The 22,946-nt window shown below is 51.1% G+C and overlaps 1 protein-coding gene across 1 annotated transcript in view; it reads right to left on the reverse strand.

The window, feature by feature from the left end:
- Nucleotides 1–22,726, reverse strand: part of LOC133350279 (dual specificity protein phosphatase 8-like) — a 42,028-nt gene extending 19,302 nt beyond the window's left edge. Inside the window, 1 exon segment of the mRNA XM_061564459.1 lies at nucleotides 22,290–22,726. Within this exon segment, the coding sequence (XP_061420443.1) occupies nucleotides 22,290–22,418 (129 nt within the window). The 5' untranslated portion in view covers nucleotides 22,419–22,726.
- Between the last annotated feature and the right edge of the window lie 220 nt (nucleotides 22,727–22,946).

The following is a 22,946-nucleotide window of genomic DNA, read 5'->3' on the forward strand; positions in this document are numbered from 1 at the left end:
AGACTGTCCTGGTCTCTTGAGCTCTCACCTGCTTAAACAAAATAAACTTGCAAGTTGACCCCTTAGCTGACTGCAATTTGATAGGTCCCGAATGCGTGGCTGTTTTTCCATTCTCGTAAATCCAATGCAGGCTCTGGGCGAACGTGTGCGTGGTTGCGTGCGTGTGCGCAGATTTACACGAAGTCGCAAAAAATACAATGAAAATGGCTTAATGTCCCGATGAAATGTACTCATTGATTTTATTGTTCACTGGGGTTATTAACCCATAAACCTTCAATCACACAAAGGAAGCCATTATTACACATACAGGCTGCAAGCAAATCAACTACATGAGCATTGAGCTAATAATGAAGGGTTCGTGCATGTGAGAATTTTGCGAAATCAAAGGTAAAATATAAATGCAGAATATTTAAAGGCACGTGTGCCATGCCCCATACGAAGTTGAATTTCAGTGAACTTCAACTCAGTGCTGTACACAAACACACATACAGGGCCAGGTTTTTCACATCTTGCCGAATGTTTTTTTTGTCTGGATTTTGCCAAAATCGTGCCGATGTCTCCATCACCAACAGTGAGGCGAGTCTCCGCAGCAGCGAGAGATTCAGTTTCATCCGCACAATCAAAATGTCACCATGGCCCATCCCGCATAGCTAAAACTACCCCAAGATACATACACATTACCACGTTCAATACCAACAGTCCATGGTTTGTAAGTAACAAGCTCAAGTTTTGGATGACGGCCTTTCTTCTTTGCAGCAGCAGCAACATAAAAAAGCGTTGATTTTGTTTTTTACAAAACTTCTAACGTGAAAAACCGCCTGTACGGAGATGCCTTAACGTTAACAACAACAATAATGATGTGATTAACGTTACTGTCGATAACAATTACTCGGGCTCATGTAACAAGCGGTGCGGCGATAATAAACACGTCGCGTGAGGCACGCAGGCCCACGACACAGCCAGCCTCTGAGTGAGCCTCACGCCGGCGAGTCTGCGTGAGAATGTCACCCCTGGGGAGGGAGCGCCCGGCTCTGCCAGCAAGAATCTTGAGCCCTCCTGAGTTCAAGCCACATTCCTCGCTCCTCATCACTGCTGGCAGCGAACTCGCTGTTCTCCGCAACTGTTTGCTGATTTAGTCACCGCTTGACCCCCTTCCTCCTTCCCTACCTCCCTCCCTCCCGCCCACCCGTCCCACCCCGACCAACATGCACCTCCCTCGCTCCCCTCCCTCCCTCGTTCTCCTCTCTCTCACTCGTGGCTTTGAGTTCATGCACAGGATTAATCATCATCATCATCAGCCTCCCCAAGCCGCCGCCTTTCACGATGCTGCGATGTAATAATCAACTTAGCACCAAGCGTTTCACTTAAAACATTCAAATCTGCCACCTCTTGTGGACGGGTAAAATTAATCAAAGTGGCGGTTGAGACGAACGATGGAGTGGAAGCCCAAGGAGGGAAGAGGTCCTAACCCGAGATCATGGTGGCCGATATGACAATTATCTACAAATGCCTTGCTGAGTTTCAAGGATTGTTTTCATGACTGTTTTGCAATGGGTTGCTTGATCCGATATGCAGTGAGTGTTTTGTACATGGAATACAATTTAAGTGCTTGGGGAAAAAAAACAAGAAAAATGCATAGATAACCCTTAAAACGATGTACTCGCTTTACTCACATCTTGTGACCCTGCAGGCTGGGAGTCTTACGCGCATCACTTGATCACACATGATGTGTGATCCACCGACCCTATCAATAAAAGTGCCAAATTATGGGTGGACACAATTCATCCCCCTGGCAATTTATTTATGAATTCGATGCTTAAATTAGTTGTTTACACTGTTGTGCATGGGCGATGAGATCCTCATGTATACAAAAGCACTAATCCTTGCAAGCACAAATCGATTCATGCATCGTCAGCTTAGGAAATCGACGTGAATCAATATTAATCGATGTTCTACCACACCTGGCACGATGTGCCACTGGGTGTCAGACGTTTATTAGTGTCGCTGTTAATTCACTGAACTCAGAAGTCACTGACGTCATAGCAACGTTTACGTAGCAAATCAGTCGGTCTGAAGAGCGCAAAAACATAAAAAAAAATTCCGTCGTCGAGAGAAAAAGACAAAACGATAAAGCAAAACTCTCTAAAGCGAGCTTTACGTAAACACAAACAAACAGAGCGGCACCACTGCCTCCCGCCCTGAAGTTGCCGCCGCATCCGTGGAGTGACATCCACACCACGTTTTCTCACCATCCACTCTGCCTGTTGCATAACTCAAGGTCCCCCACGGGACCGGCCGAGTGCCAGTGTAGCATGGCCCTCACAACACAAACACGTGCTCTGTTCCATATTCATACAGATGTGCGGACTGACGTATGTATACGGGCACCCATATACATGTATATGGGTACCCATGTACATGTATATGGGCACCCATATACATACGGTAGCGTAACGGTTAGCACGTTGTGCAACGAACCCGGTGACCCGAGTTCGACTCCTGCCCACGGCCAATCCCATTGGTGATTATCTGAACCGGTCCTGGGCCTCCCCTAACCTTAAATGAGCACCTGGTCCGGTTTGTAAACATCGCCACTTGGAAGACAAAGGCGGCCGGGCGTGGTGCTGGCCACCCACCCCCTCGTGTGCCGTGCCGGCCTTCATAGGTGCTCGCTCACAGCACTTGCCCCTCCAGTCTGTTAAGACCATATGGGGGGGACTCTTGTTATTGTCTTTGCAGTGGTGCAGTGGTTAACGTGCAGCGGTACAAACCCAGAGTCCCGAGGTAGATACCTGCCCGTGGTTAACATCGGTGGTGAGTGGTGTCTGAACCGTATTCGGCTTCTGCCCCACCCCCCTCACCAATCCGCACTGACCAGCGTGGTGAAGTATGTGCAAAGCAATCCCCACGAGTGACATAGCAAGGGGAGGCCTCTGTCGACAGTAGAATGACAGCCCAGTAAACAATACAACATTGGGTCAACGTTGGCACGTGGTTGGAACGCCGTCTTTGGACGTTCCATGTTTACTGGGAAAGGGCTTTTAATGATGAGCTATTGCGTGACATGTGCGTGCAAATTCCCCAATGGAAATTATGCATTTGTGAGTGTGTGAATGAGGGCGGCATAAAAAGATTCGGGAACTGGCTGTTAATAGCGGCAGCAAGCATTACTAAGTTCAGTGACAGGATGCCTAAATTAGGATGTCCATATTAAGCCGCTGGAGTTTTCGGCCATGAACCCAGAGGCAGCAGGAGAAGGGGTGACATCGCGATGGGAAAAAATCTCACTCGCGCATCTCACAGTCCGGATAAACAAAATGTCTCAGTGCCATGGGCTGGACAACTGCGCTGAGGAAAAATAACATTGTCCTCAGGTCACCGTGCCCATGTTCATTGCACACACGTATATATGCACGCCACGTAAACAACCTTGATTGACGATGGCCAAGGCCCCGTGGCCACGTTCATGGGGCCACATCGCAACGGCAAAATAAAGACGATGATGACGACGACGGTCAGGAATTCCTCTCTGCTCCAGACCAACTTAGCGCGGCGCGTCATGTGGTTATTTACGTAGATGCGAAATTGCCTCAACCTGTATCGCCAAGCGGTACTATATATAGGCCCCGGATTGATTTTTTTTTTTAATATCTCAAAATCTAGCGGCGAGGAGGCTTGCCGCGCACGGGCTAAAGCCTGCGGGATGTGGAACGGGGTGGGATCGAGACTGGGATCCATTAGGGAATGCTGTGCATTCCGGAGAGTGAGCTCACTGCCTTGTCGAGGAAATGTGCTGTTAAAAGTGGCGCATGACATCACGTTGGGCCCCCGTTGGGCGCTCGCAGCCATAAACGGAAACACACGGGGCGTAATTTACTGCGCGGCCGCTAAGGCGACGCTCGGACAGAAAACAACTCTCTGTTTGGCCTCGGCCAACGGCGACCGGCGCTGGCCATGCCTGGGCGTGGGAGGCGGTGGCACGAACACGAAATAATCACGCAAGCCGCGTTCGACTTTGCCGAATAACACCGCGCGCGGGCTCGCTCGCTTACGAGCCCGGACATTCCGCAAAGCGTGAAAAATGAGAGGGCACCAGCGTGCGAAAGAACGACGGCCGGAGAGAGAGACGTTTTCCGATCGGTCGGGTTAAGACGATGGGTCGGCGATGGCTGCGAGCGTCGCCAGCCACTGCAAAGGGTCGTCTCCCTCTGGGTTGCATCACTGGTGCAGGATCGTGGCCGGGCGCGCGCACGACAGCGCGATGATCGCATGTGCAACGCACCTTGGATGTCTGCGCGGTAGAGCCTTCGCTGCCGCTTCCTTGGCTTCATCACCATCGTTGAGCGTGCAAAAAAAGAATAACTCTGGCACCACGGTTGAAGTAAAAAAAAAATTCAAAATAAAAACAAAAGCAAACACTTATGTAAAAAAATAATAACGGAACACCACGGCGTGGGTGCACGAACGCCTCTAAGGTCGACCCGAGCGGGGAGGAAATGGGCTGCGATGACTTTGCGACGAGAAATGAAACGGTGCATAAGCGGCCGCTGCGAGCGGCCGAGAGACAGTGCGGCGTTCTGTTCTCGCGGTCCCAAATGAGTGGTGCGAGCAGCAGCGCTCTGAGGTCATGTGCAGTGTGAGCGCACAGCGCTGAAGCGCCACCCACCCACCCGACCATTCCAACTTGCGGGCCTCCCACCCTCCCCATCCGCTCCACCCTGGATCGCGCCGCTCGGCAGCAGCAGCAGCAGCAGCACCGACCAAACGCAGGCTCCGACATTCTCCATCCTCAAACACATTCATCCCCTCCACCACCTCGCATTCCACGCCCCTTAGTCATGACACCAGCTTGCTTCAACTGGTACAAATCTGAAGAACGCCAGGGTCGGTCTGCTACGGAGGGGGAGCCATGCCCTGCCAAGACGCGGATGGGGGTGCGCGTGCCCCCCATACCCCCCCCCCCCACCACCACTGGCTACAGCAGCCACACCGGCGACTTGACACATCCCCGTTGGCTCATTTCACGCTGGTGGGCAAAACTAGCGCACGCTGGCACTTGCGCGCTAAATTGCTAATTTCCTTTGAAATTAAGTTTGTTCAACCACTGCCGCCGAGTGTCCCAACTTCTTCCAAGGGCCTCAAGTGCTCGAATTCTTTTTTTTTGCAATTGGTATTCATTACTTAATGTGAAAGCAACTGCACACATTGCTAAATGATTCAACGAAGAGTCATAGCTGGACTCGATACAACTGTGTTTTGCTTGTGAGTCAATGCAATACTTGTTCGAATGAGCCAGGCTAATGCTGAAAATGAGTCAGCACATTTTTTTTTCAATCAAACGATGAAGTCAGGTTTAAATTGGGTGAGCGAGCGAACCGGTGTGCACAACAAGAATGAAAAACAACCCGTCCGTTGAGAACCTCCATTGCACCTGCCAAGCGACTGCTGTTGCAATACCGTGTCACCTGCCCAGCCCTCCTACAAAGCCATTCCTAGGAGATTGCACAGAGGCCAGAGCCAGGCACAATTACTCAGAGCTTGAGAAGTTAAACGTTTAAGGGCCGGGCTCCATAGACAGTGCTCCTCACATGGCAGGGAACACGGCCTCACAACTGGGAATTTCCACAAATGAGGCGACCTGACGGTGAAGATTAAAACAACCCTCCTCGTGTGTTTATGTGCTGAACTTCTCTCGCACCGTACCTCGCCAACCGTGCTAATCGGGGGTGCGGGAAATACAAGCTGAGGTGTAATTTTGATGGTATTCACGTGTATAGTTTTACTAAAACGTCGATTGTGTACGGTTAAGTGAGTCGGTGGTTTCACATTTACACGAAACCGAACGCGGCACCACGCCGTCCCAGCACGGACGGAAAGAAAAGTCAGTTTGGTTTCATCCAACCGCCACGGAATTTTACGAGCATTTTTCGTTGATGAAGAAACAAGTTTACGCGTTCAGTGCCACTGCCACAAACACGCAGCACGCCCATACTTTACCGTCTGCTATAACAATACAAACTCCCAGTGCTTGTTTATTTTCCTCATTCTTGTATTGGCACTATTTGTTTATTTGTTTTGCGACCCGCCGTGTTTGTTCGAGAGCTTGTGTTTGTTTGATCCGTAAATGAGTCCACGGAAGACAGTAAAGCTCTCCCAGCCCGATTGACTGCTGGGCACGGCTGCCAGCCAAGGATCAGGAAACAATGAGATGTCTCTGCAGCGTGAAATCAAACTCGCACGGACGTGTTCTGTAAGGGAGCCCCTGCAAATGTGAACGTGGAAATCCTTGCCAGACCGTGGACCACGCTGTGAACCAATTGAGAACGTCGGTCGGTTACATTCAGTAGATGTGGAAATTTTGAGTTGCTGTACAAAGCCATGCCCAAGCAGAAGGATGGTTGCTGCCTCTGCCCTTTCGTCACGACCCTTAACATTCGAAGCCTATGACCAAGTCACCTAAATGCCCTCGATTTCATCAGATCTCAGTCGCTAAGCAGAGTTGGGCCTGACTTGGTGCCTAGGTTGGAGAATGCCGGGTGTTGTCTGCCCGGGCTGTGAGGTGGACAGGAGGATGCAGCACAGCAATGGATTCTGGAAGTTATCTGTGCAAAGCTTTAAGTGTTACCCACTTGGGCTACTCTTATTTTGTCTCCCACATGAAGCCACGCACTCATTAATGGAATTGGCTAAACATAAGCAAAGGAGAATCCTGCTGAAAAAGTCTTCACTCAGTGCTGCCTTTCCAGCAAAATTGTTAGATAAAAAAAGTTAACTTAATTAATAATAATAAATCTAACTTAAGGGCATCATTGTTTTTATGTATTATAATTATGAGCTCATCTGACATTTAGGCACGAGTTTTCCAATAAATTGCTTCTCCTTCGATATTTGTCTTGATAGAATGTCTTCGACTGTTGGTGTGGGTGACTCATCTCAGCCCTAAATCGCTACGTCTCCTCCCATTTATAATTGCATGGGGACTGCAAACACTTTAAAAGGTGGAACAGAAACTTGGCTGATAATGTTGCCAATGACGAGCGGAGACGTAAAACTCCACTTAGAAACGAGCTGCGAGCACCAAAGTCTGAACAATTTCTCTCACCGGTCGGTTGTACATAGATACTGTATCAGAGTCGGCATCAGAATATTTGTTATTAATGGAGGAATCCGATGAGCTATGAAGCCTTTTCTCACAGATGTCCAGTGTATCACCGCTTGACACCACCACTGGCACTGTGCCAGATGCACCCCTTAATGTCGGGTTGGGAGACGGCGCTCAATAAGAATTTATAATCCACGGGAGAGGGAGGGCAGATGGTGCCTTGGATGACGCCACATCCCAGAACCAATGCTGCCTCCATCTGGGCTCGTGTGATTGGTAACGCTCTCACGACAAGAAATCTTCACATGTTCCACGGCACTCTTACAGACACATCTTTTTGGCCAAAAACGAAGAAGTAAAAAGGGCTTTGACAATCGTCACCCGTTCGTCACATTGGTATTCGAGCTGGATATACCACTCAGGTTTTACGGCAGTATTTCAGCGTGGCTTATTTTGTTTGTCATCATTGACGTGATGCAACGCGCCGTGTAATGCAATTTCTGCCGGCAACTACCAAAGGTACCTGGAATAAACATTTTGCCCGAAAGTCTCAAACTAGGTGGGTAATTTCACTCGACAGCTTGCAATATTATATCTGCTATTTAAAAAAAAGGCTATATTTTCTTCGTAATTGGATAATCTCGGGGCGCGTGATTAAATACTCCACTTTAAAGCTCAGAGAACGTGCTCGTACTTCACAGTTTTGTTCTCAATAAAGCCCAATAAAGATAAAAAAGCGACCATTCAATCACGCGTGTGCGTGCGCGCGTTCCGCTATTGATTAACCCGTCCGAGCTCACGGGCTACATGACCGGCCTTTACACCGACCGCGATCATAAACGTCTCACGAGATGCCACACGCTCTCTGCCTTGTGCCTTTTTTTCGGGGGGGGGTGCACGGGAGGTGGTGGTAGGGTGAAATTTACATTGACTCACGGGACGAGCGGGTCACCTAATCCCTAAAGCCGCTCCGTCGCGTACCCACCACGATACGGCGCCGAGCGAAGCTCAAGAACCTTCCGGACGAGTCCCGCCCTCTTCCCGCGACGACGTGGAATGGAACGCCGGCTGAAAATGTGCTCGGGCTCATTCCCCGGAGACTCCGGCCAGGTCACAGTCGGTCGTGCGCCTTCGCATCAGACGTTTCAGAGTCGCCGTAAACGCCGCGGCGGTTGGCGGTCGTCACGCTCCGACGGACTGCTGCTGCTGCTGATGATGCTGTTGCTGATGATGCTGCTGATGCTGCTGCGTGCAGTTTACGCGCGCGCTCGCGTGAATTCATTTTGGAGTTACGCGTCGGCTATTTAGGGGCAATGGTTCGTTTCCATCGGGAAGCTTTACTCAAACTTTCGCATGGCGTTTTGTTTTCTTCTTCTGCTGCTGCTGCTGCGTTTCGACGTCTAAGGTCGCGCTCGTTGAACTTTGTACCGAAATGTGCTCTACCAGCCGGGGGCTCTCAATTGCACTTGACGACGCAGTACGTCATGGAGCACTTTCTGCAATGGGGCATGGGGACGTTGCGGGGGTGGCGGCGGCGGTGGTGGTGCGCTTACTATCTTAGCTGTTGGGCTATTCACGATTGAACGCACGAACCCCTCCAGCACACGGAAGCTCCCAGCCTGGCGAAGTGAAGGCAAGCATGCTTCGTTGGCTGCGTTGAGAGCACATGCCCTGGGAAAGGATGTAACTTGATTTTTTTTTCTAATGACACCATGCGTCATCCATTGTGTAAAAGGCCCCACCCTGAAGAGCTCCTGTGCTGCAGTGGCAATTATCATTTGCATGGACGGGAAGGTTGCTACTTTCGGTGGCTTGAATGTGCCCGGGCGTGTAGGCCGCTGAGCAATAGGCAGACACGCAGAGTCCTGGTTGAATATTGTGCACTGCCAGTGGGAGAGACATTTTCCCATTTCCTCCTGCAGGGATTAAGCTTCCTCTCGCCGTCCATTTCATAGCCCTCGACCACATGCTTTAGATAAACTCCGCAATGCCGCGTGGAAACACTTGGCAATTACAGCAGTTTTAGAGTTAAAACGGCGTCAGCGGCCTCATCAGCGTTTGCAATTGCCGCATCTTGGCGCCGCAGGGCGAGATCATTGCTCCGGTGGTCATTTTAAACCGCGCAGCGGGCGTCTGCAGCAGTTTCGTCGGGGTTTCTTTAACGCGTGCGTGCAACTGTGCATGTCTCGACAACTAAACCCATTCCGTCATACAGCGAAACCGCCGTTCTGTTTACACGGCGATTGTGCGTGCGCCTTCTTCCTCGTGCGCGAAACACGCCTGCGCACTGCGTAGCTCAGGGTTGCTCTGTCATACGAGACGGCACACTCTGTCCACTTACAATGTGCAAATAGCAACGTAAAGGGGGGCTGCGTCGGATGAAGGCCTCCTCCCTGCGCCGTGTCGGTCGCGGCGTGAGCTTGACGCTCGCCAAGTGTTGGGTTTTACCCAAGTGTTGGGTAATCATAGGACACGGCTAACTTTAGACCGGTCAAACTTTCACCCTCTAAAAAAAAAGAAACCTCAACTCGCCCATAACGTCACAGGGCTCCAATCTCTCCCGACGTTGTAGGGCACGGGGCAGCGGCAGCTGCAGAGCGGTGGCGAGATCCGTCGACCTCGCACCGCTCCATCTCCGGGCCCTTCTTAAGACGCCGTCCCACCTCACCGGCCCCCCCCCCCCCCCTGGGTCCCGGCCCGCATGATTCCCCACGCTCCCACTAGCGGCTACGCGGGGTGGGGGGGTGGGGGGCGAGCGTCGTCCCCCCACCCCTCACCTCCCAGACGGAATCGCTCCTCGGACGGAGCCAAATTTAGCCGCGGCCGTCAATAATGATTATTGATCGCCGGGCGCGGCGGAGGTGGGGGGGGGGGCTACAGGGGTGGGGGAGCTGGGAGGGGGGGAACAGGGGTGGGGGGGGCTACAGGGGTGGGGGGGCTGGGTGGGGGGGGGGCTGGGCTACAGGGGTGGGGGGGCTGGGTGGGGGGGGAGCTACAGGGGTGGGGGGGGGCTGGGTGGGGGGGGGGCTACAGGGGTGGGGGAGCAGGGCGGGGGGGCTACAGGGGTGGGGGGGCTACAGGGGTGGGGGAGCTGGGTGGGGGGGGGCTACAGGGCTGGGTGGGGGGGGGCTTGGCGGCGTGGGACGGGTGGCGCCGTGCACGGAGCGCGCTGGAAAGGGTGACGCTGCCCCAAGACTTCCCCCAATTTTTCGGAGACTTCCTTTCCGTTTTCATTTCGCACGCGCAATTACGTCAGGGAAGCTGTCGCGCTTCCGCCTGCGCCTCATTGTGTCGACGCTAAAAGGGGGGGGGGGGGGGGGCCTTGAAAGCGGCGGTGCCCTTTCCCTCCCGAATATCGCTGTGTGGGTTGTCACTTCTGTGCTGCGTGGCTCTCCGATGTGTTTTTGGGCCATGTTGTTCGCCGCGATTCATTCAGTTCCTGGAGAAGCTCCCGACTGCGTGGAGCGAAACGTCGGACATCGTGCCGAACAACCCACGGCACAAGCCGAAAACGCATCGGGTTGCCAGCTGTCGGGGTTTGACCCGGACAGTCCGGGAGTTGCCGTCTGTGTTTTGGGTGGCAGAACTTGACTTGTACCGAGATCTGGAACTTTGCTCCGGCGTGCTGGCAACAGTTTTGACAAATGACCTCGTCCTACTGACAACGATGTCTGGGTCTGGTCGACAGTGGACAAGGTGGCAACCCTAACGGAGAGAAGAAAGAACCATTTTCCTCATCTCACTGCGGCTCTGAGGTGGCACACACGCCCATCAAGCTTGTCAGATCGAGTCTTTTATTCGCTGTTGTATTCACTTTCCGAAAAGGTGTCTAAAAGATGAAGCTTACGTTACTTCCGCCGGGGGCTCGGTGGGAAAAAAAACGGCCGACGTTCGTGAATTGCTACGAATCGCTCGCTCGCCCGCGGGCTGAATCGCCGAAAGTGCGTCGATTAATTTCCACACACGAGAGTAGCTCTGCGAGTTACACGGGAGTGTGCTGGCGGCGGCGGCGAAGCGTCTTTGCTCGGCGGTCGCTTTAAATCTCACCGTGATGTCGTCATCAGGGCAAGCTCAGCAGCTCAGCCTGCACTCGGTAATCTCCCGAGCGATCCGGACCGCGTCGTCACACCGGAGCGCCGCTGTCTGCCAAGGGATGACACGTGCGTCTGTGGTCGCTCCTCATGAGCCGAAGCGTTTTGTATCTAAGTCACCCTTGGCAGTGCGCAGCGTTGCTCCGATGGCGGAGCTGACGAACGACCCCCCCCCCCCCCGCCAGGCACAACAGGGCTTCCGTCCGCTGTACCCTCGCCAAACCGCGGGGGTTACAATGTGCGCCGATCGGCCGCCGCTTCCGTCCCATGGACTGCCCCCCCCCCCCCCCCCGCCAATGCTGTTCTTCGTGTAAGTCAAACGTGTGCACGTCTGTGCACGGTTTATTCCGAGTTGGTTTGTAAACAAATAAAGGTAAAGGTGCAGCCATGCAATTGCTTCGTCACGCCGCTGCTGGTGGTGAGGGCCTCCTCTGTAGAGCGCCCTTCTCGAGGGCTTTTGGCCTCCTCTTGCACGCCGGCGAGACGTCCCATGAGAGGTGCGAGCACCCAACACCTTACCACACCTTCCACACATGACCTGCCCATCGACTAACTGTGGTGCTCCCATTCATGCCGTGGGGTGGACAGGGGTGTGCGGATTTAGTAAACGTGCCCCTTTTTTCGATTTAAAGCTTTCGTGACTGCAGGGATTCATCTTCTTGGTTCTTTCGGTAAAGTCACGTAGAAGGGAAATAATAAAATAATAAAAATAAAACATAATAAAATAATACAATTCTCACGACGTTTCGGCCACAACGCAAGCAGCCGTCCTCAGGTGAAGAACAGGACGTGTCATTCAGACGCTGTCTTTCCGACAGACCTGTTCTTCACCTGAGGACGGCTGCTTGCGTTGTGGCCGAAACGTCGTGAGAATTGTATTATTTTATTATGTTTTATTTTTATTATTCTATTATCTCCCTTCTACGTGACTTTACCGAAAGAACCAAGAAGATGTGCCCATTTTTGTTTGCTGCGGCGACGGGAAATCGATCCAGCGACCTCTGGATGATTTAAGCAGGAGTGACATCGATGATTCGGGTTGCATACATCGAGCACGAAGGTTCATTCCAGTGTCAGAGCATTAGGCGCAAGAAGGTGGCAAAATGCGGGCGTGCAGTGCGAGGCTCCCTCTGGTGCCCTACCGCCGTGCCCCTCCCCCCCTCCTCCTCCTCATCCCTGGGAATATGAAAGTGAAAGCAAAAGGGCAAGAGGAAGACAAAGGCGGACATGGTGGTCGGATGACATCGAGGAGTGGACCCCGCTCAGCAGAGGAAGTGCTGCTATGCGTTGACCAGTCGACCTCCGAACCCGGAGCCGACACAGATAGACGGAGTGCTCGTTATGCCTTTACGTATTGCCCAACTGATAATTAAAATTGTATTCAAGCAAATTACGTACGACGATGAGAGGTGGAGGGAGTGGTCGCGCAGTGGCTATCTCACTGCTCGTTACGAACCAAATGAGTACGAGTCCGTTTCCCAGCCACGCCTAACTTCGAACGCCGAGTGATATCCGAACCGATTTTGTGGCTCACTATCGAACTCACAAACTATTTAACGAACAAATTTATTTATTTAACCAGGTAAGGCCCACTGCTCTTTATAGCTCGTTCTCAGAAGCGACCTGGCCCCACAAATGACAGCTCAGCGAAGTGGGCCTATCGTGTGGAATTTCGTAGCAGCCAAATACTCTAAGCACATGTGTCTAAATGTGGAAGGAAAAACCGGAGGGCCCGGAGAAAAATCAACACGACCACGGGGAGAGAGACATGCAAACTCCAAATATACAGCAGGCGTCAGGGTCGGGATCAAACCCACGACTTCCTGTATACCAGGCGAGGTAGTTAACATCTCGCCACCGTGCGTTCACCAACCCACAATGGCCAGTGTGGGTAAGTACGGCCAAACAACCCCAATGACCAACACCGTGTCGGGAGGCATTCAGTGCAGCAGCGGATTGGAACAAAAATATGGGCGGCAGTGGCGGTGGGGGGAGGGAGAAAGTCAAAATTCACTGCAACCGCCAGTGATGAGACTGAGGTGGGAGTGAGCATGTTGGAACCTGACTATGCGGTGTGTATTTACTATCTTGCCATACATCATTTCCCTTTAAAGTTCACCCGAGTGATTTATTTCAGGAAGCAGTGCGAAACCAGTCACATGCGGCTGGCCGTTTGTGTGTGTGATCATGTGGTTCCGTTGTTACACACCCCACCCCCTGTTGTGTGTTTTGGAAAATAATTGCTTCTGCAGGACCCCCGACCTTTCTACCTTATTGTACGTGGGTGACCACAAGGGCTTGCCAGGTGTTGTAGGCTGGGACTGCGCGGTGGTTAGGAGATGGTGACGCTGAGTGGCACCCTCGTCCTATGTGTGGGTTGGTTTTTCCCAGCTACCCCTGTGTTTCCTCCAAAAATGAGGCCCAAACACTCGTTAATGAAATCGGCCAAACATCCCAACGCAGGACCCTCCTGAAAAAGTATTGAGACTCAATGAGGCTTTTCTCGGTAAATTATTGGAACTTTTAGAAATGTAGTTGAATTCATTACTATAATCGGACCTCCGAACTTCTTTCGCAGGTATGGTGCAATTACGAAAACCCCAACATGATAATTAACTTTAATTTAATTGTCTGTTATCAGTTGAATCCCTCGTACATGACATGTATATCTCTTTGTCAATCCACTGCTGGATGAATGGCTCTCCACGCCCACGCTTCACGCTCTTCAGTCCAGATTGGTGAAGCGCTGAAGCAAAACTCAAACTCAGGTCTCCGGGATCATGGTGTGATGCACTAACTACCGTGCAATCTCTCCATCCCTTCGACTGGTTTAGTCAATGTAATTTAACCGGTGTGTTGAATTTAACATGAACAGGATACGCGATCTCATTGCGTCAATTAATAACTCCCGTTGCACGACCCCCCTCTTCCTTTCTCTCGAGCCTCATCAGCGTTGGTGAAATAATGCCACTTGTAAAATGCTCAATTACGACCCCATTTACATTTCCATCTGTTCAACGCTGACCTCCCACCCCCCCACCGTCTTTCAAGAGCCGCACCCGAGCCACACGCAAAGGGTGAACGCGTGGAACCCATCCCCCTGACGCTCCCCACAAATAGGGTCACTGTGTGGCGGTCGCTTTACTGGAGAGGTGAGGTTTTTGGCTGCCGACAAAACCCAATTTGCATGTTTGCAGTGACGCTGCCCACACAACTCACGGCCCTCCTCCTAATTCCCTGCCAACCGAATCGTGGTCTCACCACCACCCCCAGTGCAGCCATGCTGTCATCACCCAGCACAGTTTATTTATTTATTTAAATATCAAGCTCATCTGTCCTCGAGCACTGTCACATGACATTCCATCCTTTAAGAAACCCCACCGCCCTCTATCCCCTCTGTGACCGAATTGTTAAGGATTCGTGCCATCCCGTCTAAATCCTTCACGAATCCCAATTTCTTCAGCTCTCCCAACCTCCTCCTCCCCTTCCCTCCCTGGATCCACCCACTCACCCCCGCCCCCCACTCACCCCCTCCCAAGCAAGCCCTTCACAGTTCTACCCTTTTGTTACGTCTCGGGCACGGCAGCTGGCAAACATAGACCGGGCGAGACGCACACCCCCCCCCCCCCAAAAAAAAAACCCAGGATTTAAATGGAACTCTTGAATCGAGCCTCTGATCAGAATGCCCCTTTCACATTTTAGGCGCTGCCCTTTTATTAGCAGAATGCAAATCTGCGCGGTGCCATCTGCATTTGGTGAGACGCACCTGCCCCCCCTCTCGGAGGCAATTTGTTTTGGTCCAAAGAGAAAAAAAAAACCGAAAGGGTCTTGAACTTGCGAGGCTCGTGAACGGGAGCTGTTTGTCGCCCAATGGCCATTGTTTTGGTGGGAGGCAGCGAGGGTGGATTGCGTTGCCTCAACTTGGCCGGCTATAACACTATTGTTGCTCGGGCGATAAAATAATATCCCGCTTCACCTCGGAAGACTAAACTGCCAGACCCACATTCCAATCTTCGCCAGAGGTTAACAGGATCTGTGCTAACTCGACACCTGGCTGGGCTACGTGTTAAAACACATTCTGAGTTTGGGGGAAAATGTTCCCCACGTTCAACGCAGCACGGCAGTCGACGCGCGCAGGGCACTGACACCTTAGCCGACGTGTCAGATTTTTTTTGTTTTACCAAAAAAGTTTACGCGTCAACGAACCAACGAGTGTGGAGGAAGTCTAACGCCCGACCCGCTTGCGAAATGTCAGATATGAGGTCTTGTGAGCAGACCGCTTACAGCAAACATTCCTCAGTCTCGAGCCCCTTCACAAGAGAAACCTCGCAGCAGCAGCATTGCCCGCACGCATTCCTTCCTGCAATACCTGCACCACAATGCCCCCCCCTCACCCCCCCTCATCGCCCCTCCCCCCTCACCCCCCTCACCGCCCCCCCCCTCACCGCCGTAAACACGCATCAGACAACACCACAACGACTCGTTTAACGCGTAGGCTTTCGAGACCAATATTATTTCATTACAGGTTTTGTTGTTGTTACTCTTTGGTTCTTTCGGTAAAGTCTCTGTGATATCTGTCTGCGTATATGTCTGTCTATATGTCTCTGGTTCTGTGTTTTATCTCTCTCTCAAATGTAGCATTCTCAGGAAGAACGTAATCAACCAGGTAGGGTGTTGACTGTTATGTTATCCGACTCTCTATTGTATTACATTACATTTCTAAGTATACTAGATTTGTGTTTCTATTTCATTTATACCTGATGATGATTGCTTGTGTTGCAATCGAAACGTCGTATGCTAGTTTTAATTTTTTTTATTTTATCTTTATACGTGACTTTACCGAAAGAACCAAAGAGTAATTCCTGCAGTCACGAAAGCTCCAAATTAAGTGTGTTGTTATAAATACTGTGGGTTTACAACTCCACCGGTGTGCTGGAGTAGTAACGAATCGGCACTTTTTTTTACGCGACAAACCTTACGAATTGGCTGTGTCGGGTGGTGGTGGGTCAACGACACATTTATATTTACGCGATCTAACCCAAAAAAAAACCTTTATTATGAACACAACGCTACTCTGCCACAATCCCAGCAGTGTTGTTCAACGCGCTGCCCAAGCACACGCACGAAACACACACACAAAGACAAAGATCCCCCGTATAGCCGTAACAACTGTTGGGGCAAGTGCTGTTTGCGAGCACCTATGAAGGCCGACACGGCATTCTGGGGGGTGGCTAGCAAGCCCCAGTGGCGATGTTTACACACTGCAGCAGGTACTCATTTGAGGCTGATTTGACTTAGGAGAGGCCCAGGACCAGTTCAGATAATCGTCACTTGTTGGTGGGAATCGGGCCGTGGTGTTCGTAGCACAGCGCACTAACCACTACACTACCGCTCCTCTTGCACACAACAACAACAACAACCGCCATTCGCCACTAAGTGGCGGTGACGTCACCACGATGCTTGTGCCAGGCCAAGTGCACCTTGAGGCCACGTGAAGTGTCGAACGCCCGCTGGCAGGAGGTCACGGGGCAGACCCAGGTGCCACGGGTCGACTGACCGAGATGACCGAGATGACTGGCTGATGCACCACCTGTGCCCCCTACTGTACCAACACACACACACAATCTCACAAACATACACACAGACTGCCTGAATGTAGGCCACTGTTCAAGTTCCCTGGTTTAATCCAAGTCACGCACTGTATGCTCATTGAGATAGCTTTTTGTACCCATAAGCATTGACATGTCTCGGACCGTGTCCGTGAGCACAAGGCAGATCTAAAACACGGTAGGACCAATACTTCTGCCGTGGCTGATCATTATTTTAATGCGGCTGGCTCACGCGAAATTGATTTCTCTAAGACGATGGTACTTTGCATACCTACTGGCTATCAACAAAGATTCGTTCATGAAGCCATCCATATATACAGACACAATTTCAACCGAGAGGATGGTTATAAGCTCAGCAATCATTGGAAAGATGTCATAAACCTCTTTGGGTCATGACTTGATTTGTGATTTCTTGTCAACCTCCACCGTCAGCAGTGTGGGTGTGTGGAGCGAGGTGCAATGATTGCCTGGCGGCCCTTTGATTGGTGTACACCTACTGCAGGTGTCGTTGCTTTCTCCAACATGGACATCAGCTGCCCGGCCCATGCTGCTGACACACTTGGGTTACGCCCATCTCTAAACCTTTATAAACAGCTTGCCTTTAGGGGCTAACCCCCCTTTTCCTGATGACGGCCGCTTGTGTTGTGATCGAAACGTCGTGGTTTTTGTTGTTTTATTTTTTATTACATTTGCATTACTGAAAGAACCAGAATAAGTCTACATTATAGACTGCCAGTACGCTCACTCAGTTTAATAATCAGGCTACAGCCTGCATCATCGACTGCCAGTACGCTCACTCAGTTTAATAACCATTGCTACAGTCTACATTATAAGTTGCCAATACGTTCACCAGCTTAATAACCAGGCTACAGTCTACATTAAAGACTGCCAGTACACTTACCAAGGTTAAGAACCTTTGCTATAGTCTATATTATAGACTGCCAGTACACTCACCAGACTTAATAACCAGGCTACAGTCCACATTAGAGATTGCCAGTACACCCACTCCGATTAAAAACCAGGCTACAGCCTACATTAGTTTTTAATTATTGTTTTTATTGTTTATTTTATTTTCATTAACTTTATTATTTTTCTTCTATCTATGTGACTTTGCCGAAAGAACCAAAGAACATTGACAATTGTGTCAAAGGAACTTGTTTGCAGCTTTTACGAGCTTAGCGCTGCCCCATGGATTTAGCGTGGCCCAGCTATGCCCTCCTGCCGTGGAATATCATCACAAAACGGGGTTTGCAAATCTTTAAAAAAATATTGTTTTCATTTCTGTGCGCGTATGGATCTGTCTGGTTTTGAATGTCTAAATATTAGTTTCTTTTCAAGGCTTTAGGCCAAAGATGACGGTAAATGGCGTGAACTTAAACGAGGCATGACTTTTAAGCAAAGTATACAGGTGATAATTGCTAAAAGTAGGCCTGCTTTTAGAAAGCACACACGCAACATGACGTAATTGGTGGGTTTTACAATGAAGGGGGTTTAAAGTGTAAGAGTGTTCACAATCCAAAGTTAGTACCTTTCCCCTCTCCCCGCACCCCCACTATTATAATGATCGCGGCTACAATGCAACATACGCTGCTTTCATAATAACTTGATGGAAACATAATGGAGATCCACACTTTACATAATCGGCATCATTGTAGTCGGCTCACAATGACAATCATTTACATCATCGGGCCGCTGAGTTTAGAGTTTGCCGATAACGAGGTGCCGCGGTTCAGGATGTTGCGTGCTGTTGTCCCGCCGAAAGTTTAAACACAAAACTTTTAGATCACAAAACAAACTAGCAGAAGGCTTTGCGTACAGCGGCATTGCATAGAGACTCTCTTCCCCACACTCTCCGACTGGCATATTGACGCGCGTACACGTTCAAAACACGAGCACCTCGGGGGATATTCCACACCTCTGCACACTTTCATTTTCTACAAATGCCATAGGTTACAGGTTTTTTTTAAAATACCCCAAATAAACGATAAAACCAATTCAAACAAAGTTACGTGTTGAGAGACCCACATCGATCGCCAGTCAACACAGAGGGGCCTTTTTTTTTACTGCCACCACAGCACAGTGGCTCGTGCACGGCACGTGAACCCAGGAGGCCTTGAACCCTGCAAAGCCTGAGTTGGATTCCCGGCTATGGCTAACATTTGATATATTAACTGATAATGCCCCCCCCAAGCCCTCTACTTCAGCAAAGCCGCACTGAAAGGCGTTGGTGAAGTATGGTAAAACACGCGTGACTGACTCAGAGTGAGAAGAAGAACAAGGCCTTCATCCACCACTGGACACACATGATTATTTTACTGCCATGTGATGGCGGTTTCATTATGAAGCCCTGCGGAGGGAACCAGTTGTACACACCCTTGGCCAATGCTCGCACAGACTACATTCGTATAGTACAACATTCATACACTGGCAGTGGTGCAAAAAAGCACGGCCAACAAAAACATCAACACATCTCGTCAATGATAATGCCTTAAAAATTACTCAAATCAGTGCCGTTTCAGGCAATGGGCATTCTTCATAGACCATAAACAGAGCCAAAGAGGCGGTTAACGAGGGGTCAGAGAATGCACCGAACACCATGGGGGGGGGGGGGGGGGGGGGCTGATGATAACCAGTTGTGAGATGGGCATATGAAGTTACCCGCACCAGACGAATCTTTCAACGATCAAGATAATGACGAAACAAACTGATTTACATAAACATGTTAATTATAAAGTTTCATTCACAACAGGCCTCGCGGTGTTAAGCGCAGTCTCCAACCCTCATAACTCAACATCTCTTGCCTCTTGTTTGTGTGCTATGATAAAAGGCTAAATTTTTGGAAAACGTCACTGATTATATCTTTTAAGGCTGGGTTGTTTACGAGTGTGCTGACTTTTTTACGTATTTATAAATAACCACGGCCCTTTGCCAATCCACTGGTGGGTGAAAGCCTCTCCACGCCATCCCAATCACGTGGGCTGTTTGAGACGTCACTATCGTGGTTCGTAGGGGGGGGGGGGGGGTGTTGTAAGTCGAGGGCACGGACTGCTTCAAGGTAACACCGCAGCGTTCGCTCTGATCGGGATGCGAACTCGGGCGGCGGGGTTCAAAGTGCAGCTCGATTACGTCACCGCTGGACTTTCACCCAGCGCACACTTGTGCGCGGGGACCTCAACAAAGGGGCCCTAAAAAGAATAAACATCACCGCCACAAACTCAAAAGTACACACAGCGAAAGGAGATGGAGCGAGCTAAGGTGGATGTTTGCATCGTGTGGGATCGTCAGATGGGGGGGGGGGGGGGGGCATGGCAAGGCCTTCACCCAGCGGTGGATTGACTACACAGTAGCCCATCAGCCTATTGGCCCCATTGGGGTTGGCACCGATGCTTTTCAAAGCAGCGTCTGTCCAAGGCATGGCAACCACAAAACACTCCGTATCGGGTTTCGACTCCTTCTGAGTCTCATCAGCAGTGCTCTCTGCCAGATGCCAGTGGCAACGTTGAGACCCGGTGACCGCAGCAGTCCGCGAGTTTGCGATCAATTAACCTGCAGAGCTGAAACATGAGTGACGTCAATGGGCAGAGGTGACGAGGGCCCATCACTCAGCTGCAATAAACAACACAAAGAAGAAGCGGACGTGCACAGCGGTTTACCGAAGGAGAGCAATCTCGATTTAAAGCTTTCGTGACTGCAGGGATTCATCTTCTTGGTTCTTTCGGTAAAGTCACGTAGATTAGAAGGGAAATAATGAAATAAAAAAATATAACATTGTATTCTATTATAATAAAAAATCAAACATTGTATTTTATTATGTTTATTTTTATTATTTTATTATTTCCCTTCTACGTGACTTTACCGAAAGAACCAAGAAGATGAATTCCTGCAGTCACGAAAGCTTTAAATCGAAATTCATGTTGCATGTGTACACGCACGTGTATAGGTCTTCCGGTGTCAATCTGCCGCGACGCGCCGTTCGCCGGGGTTAATTGACCGCAACATCATCGGTCGGTGTGTCTGTAAGTTCGGCAGCATAGTGCGGTGTTCGAGTCGTGGAATATTGCGACGGTAATGGGTAATGCGTTAGATGCACAAGCACGTGGCCACGGTCTAAAGTACAACCGTGTAGGATTTCGCAGATATTTAAAGCACACCGGGCAATTATAATACTACTACTACTACAGTACTGTGCATGAGCGAGATCCACTTCATCCAGCAGTGGAGTGACAACGGCTACAGCTGATGATTGTATGAATATACAACGTAACACGGCCTACATTGAGCCCATTGAACTCACGTCGTACTATTAAGTCTGCCCGCGTGGGTGAAGGCGCAGTTGTGCAATTGCCTGCTCCCGCCACAGCTGACGGAAGCGCCTCCACTTGGGGAGAAAGCTCAATGGGGTCTCTGAGAGTGAGTGAGTGATTGTGTGTGTGACCCACGCTCACACGCCGGCCAGACGTTTTAGGATTGGGAATTAGCAACACCGCATGGCGGTCCTGCCCACAGGACGAATCCGTGCGTGGTGTTACGCACCCATTGAGAGCGGCTGCGGAGAAAGAGCCACATTCATTGCGCTCCGTATGTCAGAATCCCGGCGGATTTCATCGGGGTGCGAGTGAAATTATGCACGCGAGCGTGGCGATTAGCCGCGACTCTTTAAACTTGTGGAGCACTCTGAGACGCGGGTAAGAGGGTGTTTACAAACGTGGTGGTTGTTGTTGTTGTTGTAAAACAGCGGTGTCACTGGTGACTTCAGCTGATGGGGGTGCAAGTACGTGCAGTGGGTGTTTGTCCGTGGCTATGTGCGTTTGTGTGTGGCTGTGTGTGTCTTAAATCGTGTTTTTTTTAGGACGACTCAGCCTCATCTGAGTGCAACGGTGCGATGTGTAAACATCGCCACTGGGGAGACAAAGGCGGCCGGGCGTGGTGCTGTCCACCTTCACCCCCTCCGTGTGCCGTGCCGGCCTTCATAGGTGCTGCTACTCGCTAGCAGCACTTTCCTACAACACGGGGGATCTTTGTATTTAAATCATCGTCGTTGAGCGCAAGCACAGAGGTCGAGAAATCCCCGAGCGGCGAGCAACAAACAGCACGACCGACGCGGTGTCCTCGACAAGAGTTAAACACGGCTCCTTCAACACAGCTACATTACACACCAACTTGGGAAAAGAGAGTGAGAAAAGAGTGTTGCGTGTGACCCCGTGTGTGCGTGCGAATGCTGTTCGTGTGTCAACGCGAGTTTCCTCGCCGTATGGATGTGAAGCGGCGCGCGTCTGTGTGCAGCCCGTGCGTGCGGCGTGAACGCCGTGGGTTTGTGCGGCTGCGTTCGTGAATGTGGCCGTCCTGGAGTGCGCGTGTGAATGTGCGAGTGCGTGTGACCGTCGAGAGTACACGTGTGGCCAGCGTCCTCGGTCGGCACGCTGCAACCCACCACGACCATCACACACCGACTCCACCATCATCATCATCATCACGGTCGTACCTGCAGCACAGCTTGAGACCTTTCTTCCTCTTGGCCGAACAAGACATGCTCCTCACCGGAACGCTGCTCTGACCCTCACCGCAGTTGACCATTCTCCTGGGCGAGCCAAGCACGCTACCCGCATCTGACTGCATCCAGATCCTCACTAATCTCTCTCTCACTCACTCTCTCTGTCTGTCTCTTGCAGGTGTGATGCTGGGCGAGTCTACGACCGACTTGTCTATGGATAATACAACACGCACACTCTCTCTCAGACTGCCCGTCTATCTTAGCTGTGTGCTACCAACGCCTATCTAGAAACAGCCCCAACAACAATAACAATGGCCTGCTCCTTCTCCTCTTTGCGCGCGCAGTGGAGCCGCGCGCGTGTGCGGACGGAGCCGACGACTCGACGCAGGCGACGAGCTGTGCGGACTCGTGGTGAGCCGAGTGGGTTCAGTGGTGGTCGTGGTGGTGGGTGGGGGGGGTGAAACCAGTCCCAGCTGGCGGAGCCATTACATCACCGCCGCTTCATCCATGATGTCATTCGGGGCGGGCTGCGGCGGAGCCCATTGGGCAGCAGGGGTCGACTTAGCGAGGATCAGCCACGGGCGGGGAGGGAGGGAGGGGGGAGGCGTGGAGCGACCCGGGCAGGCAGGCGATGATGTCACCTCTGGCCGCTA

The sequence above is a fragment of the Lethenteron reissneri genome, chromosome 33 (genome assembly GCF_015708825.2).
Source record: "Lethenteron reissneri isolate LAM-NWPU_2019-01 chromosome 33, ASM1570882v1, whole genome shotgun sequence".
NCBI lineage: Eukaryota > Metazoa > Chordata > Hyperoartia > Petromyzontiformes > Petromyzontidae > Lethenteron > Lethenteron reissneri.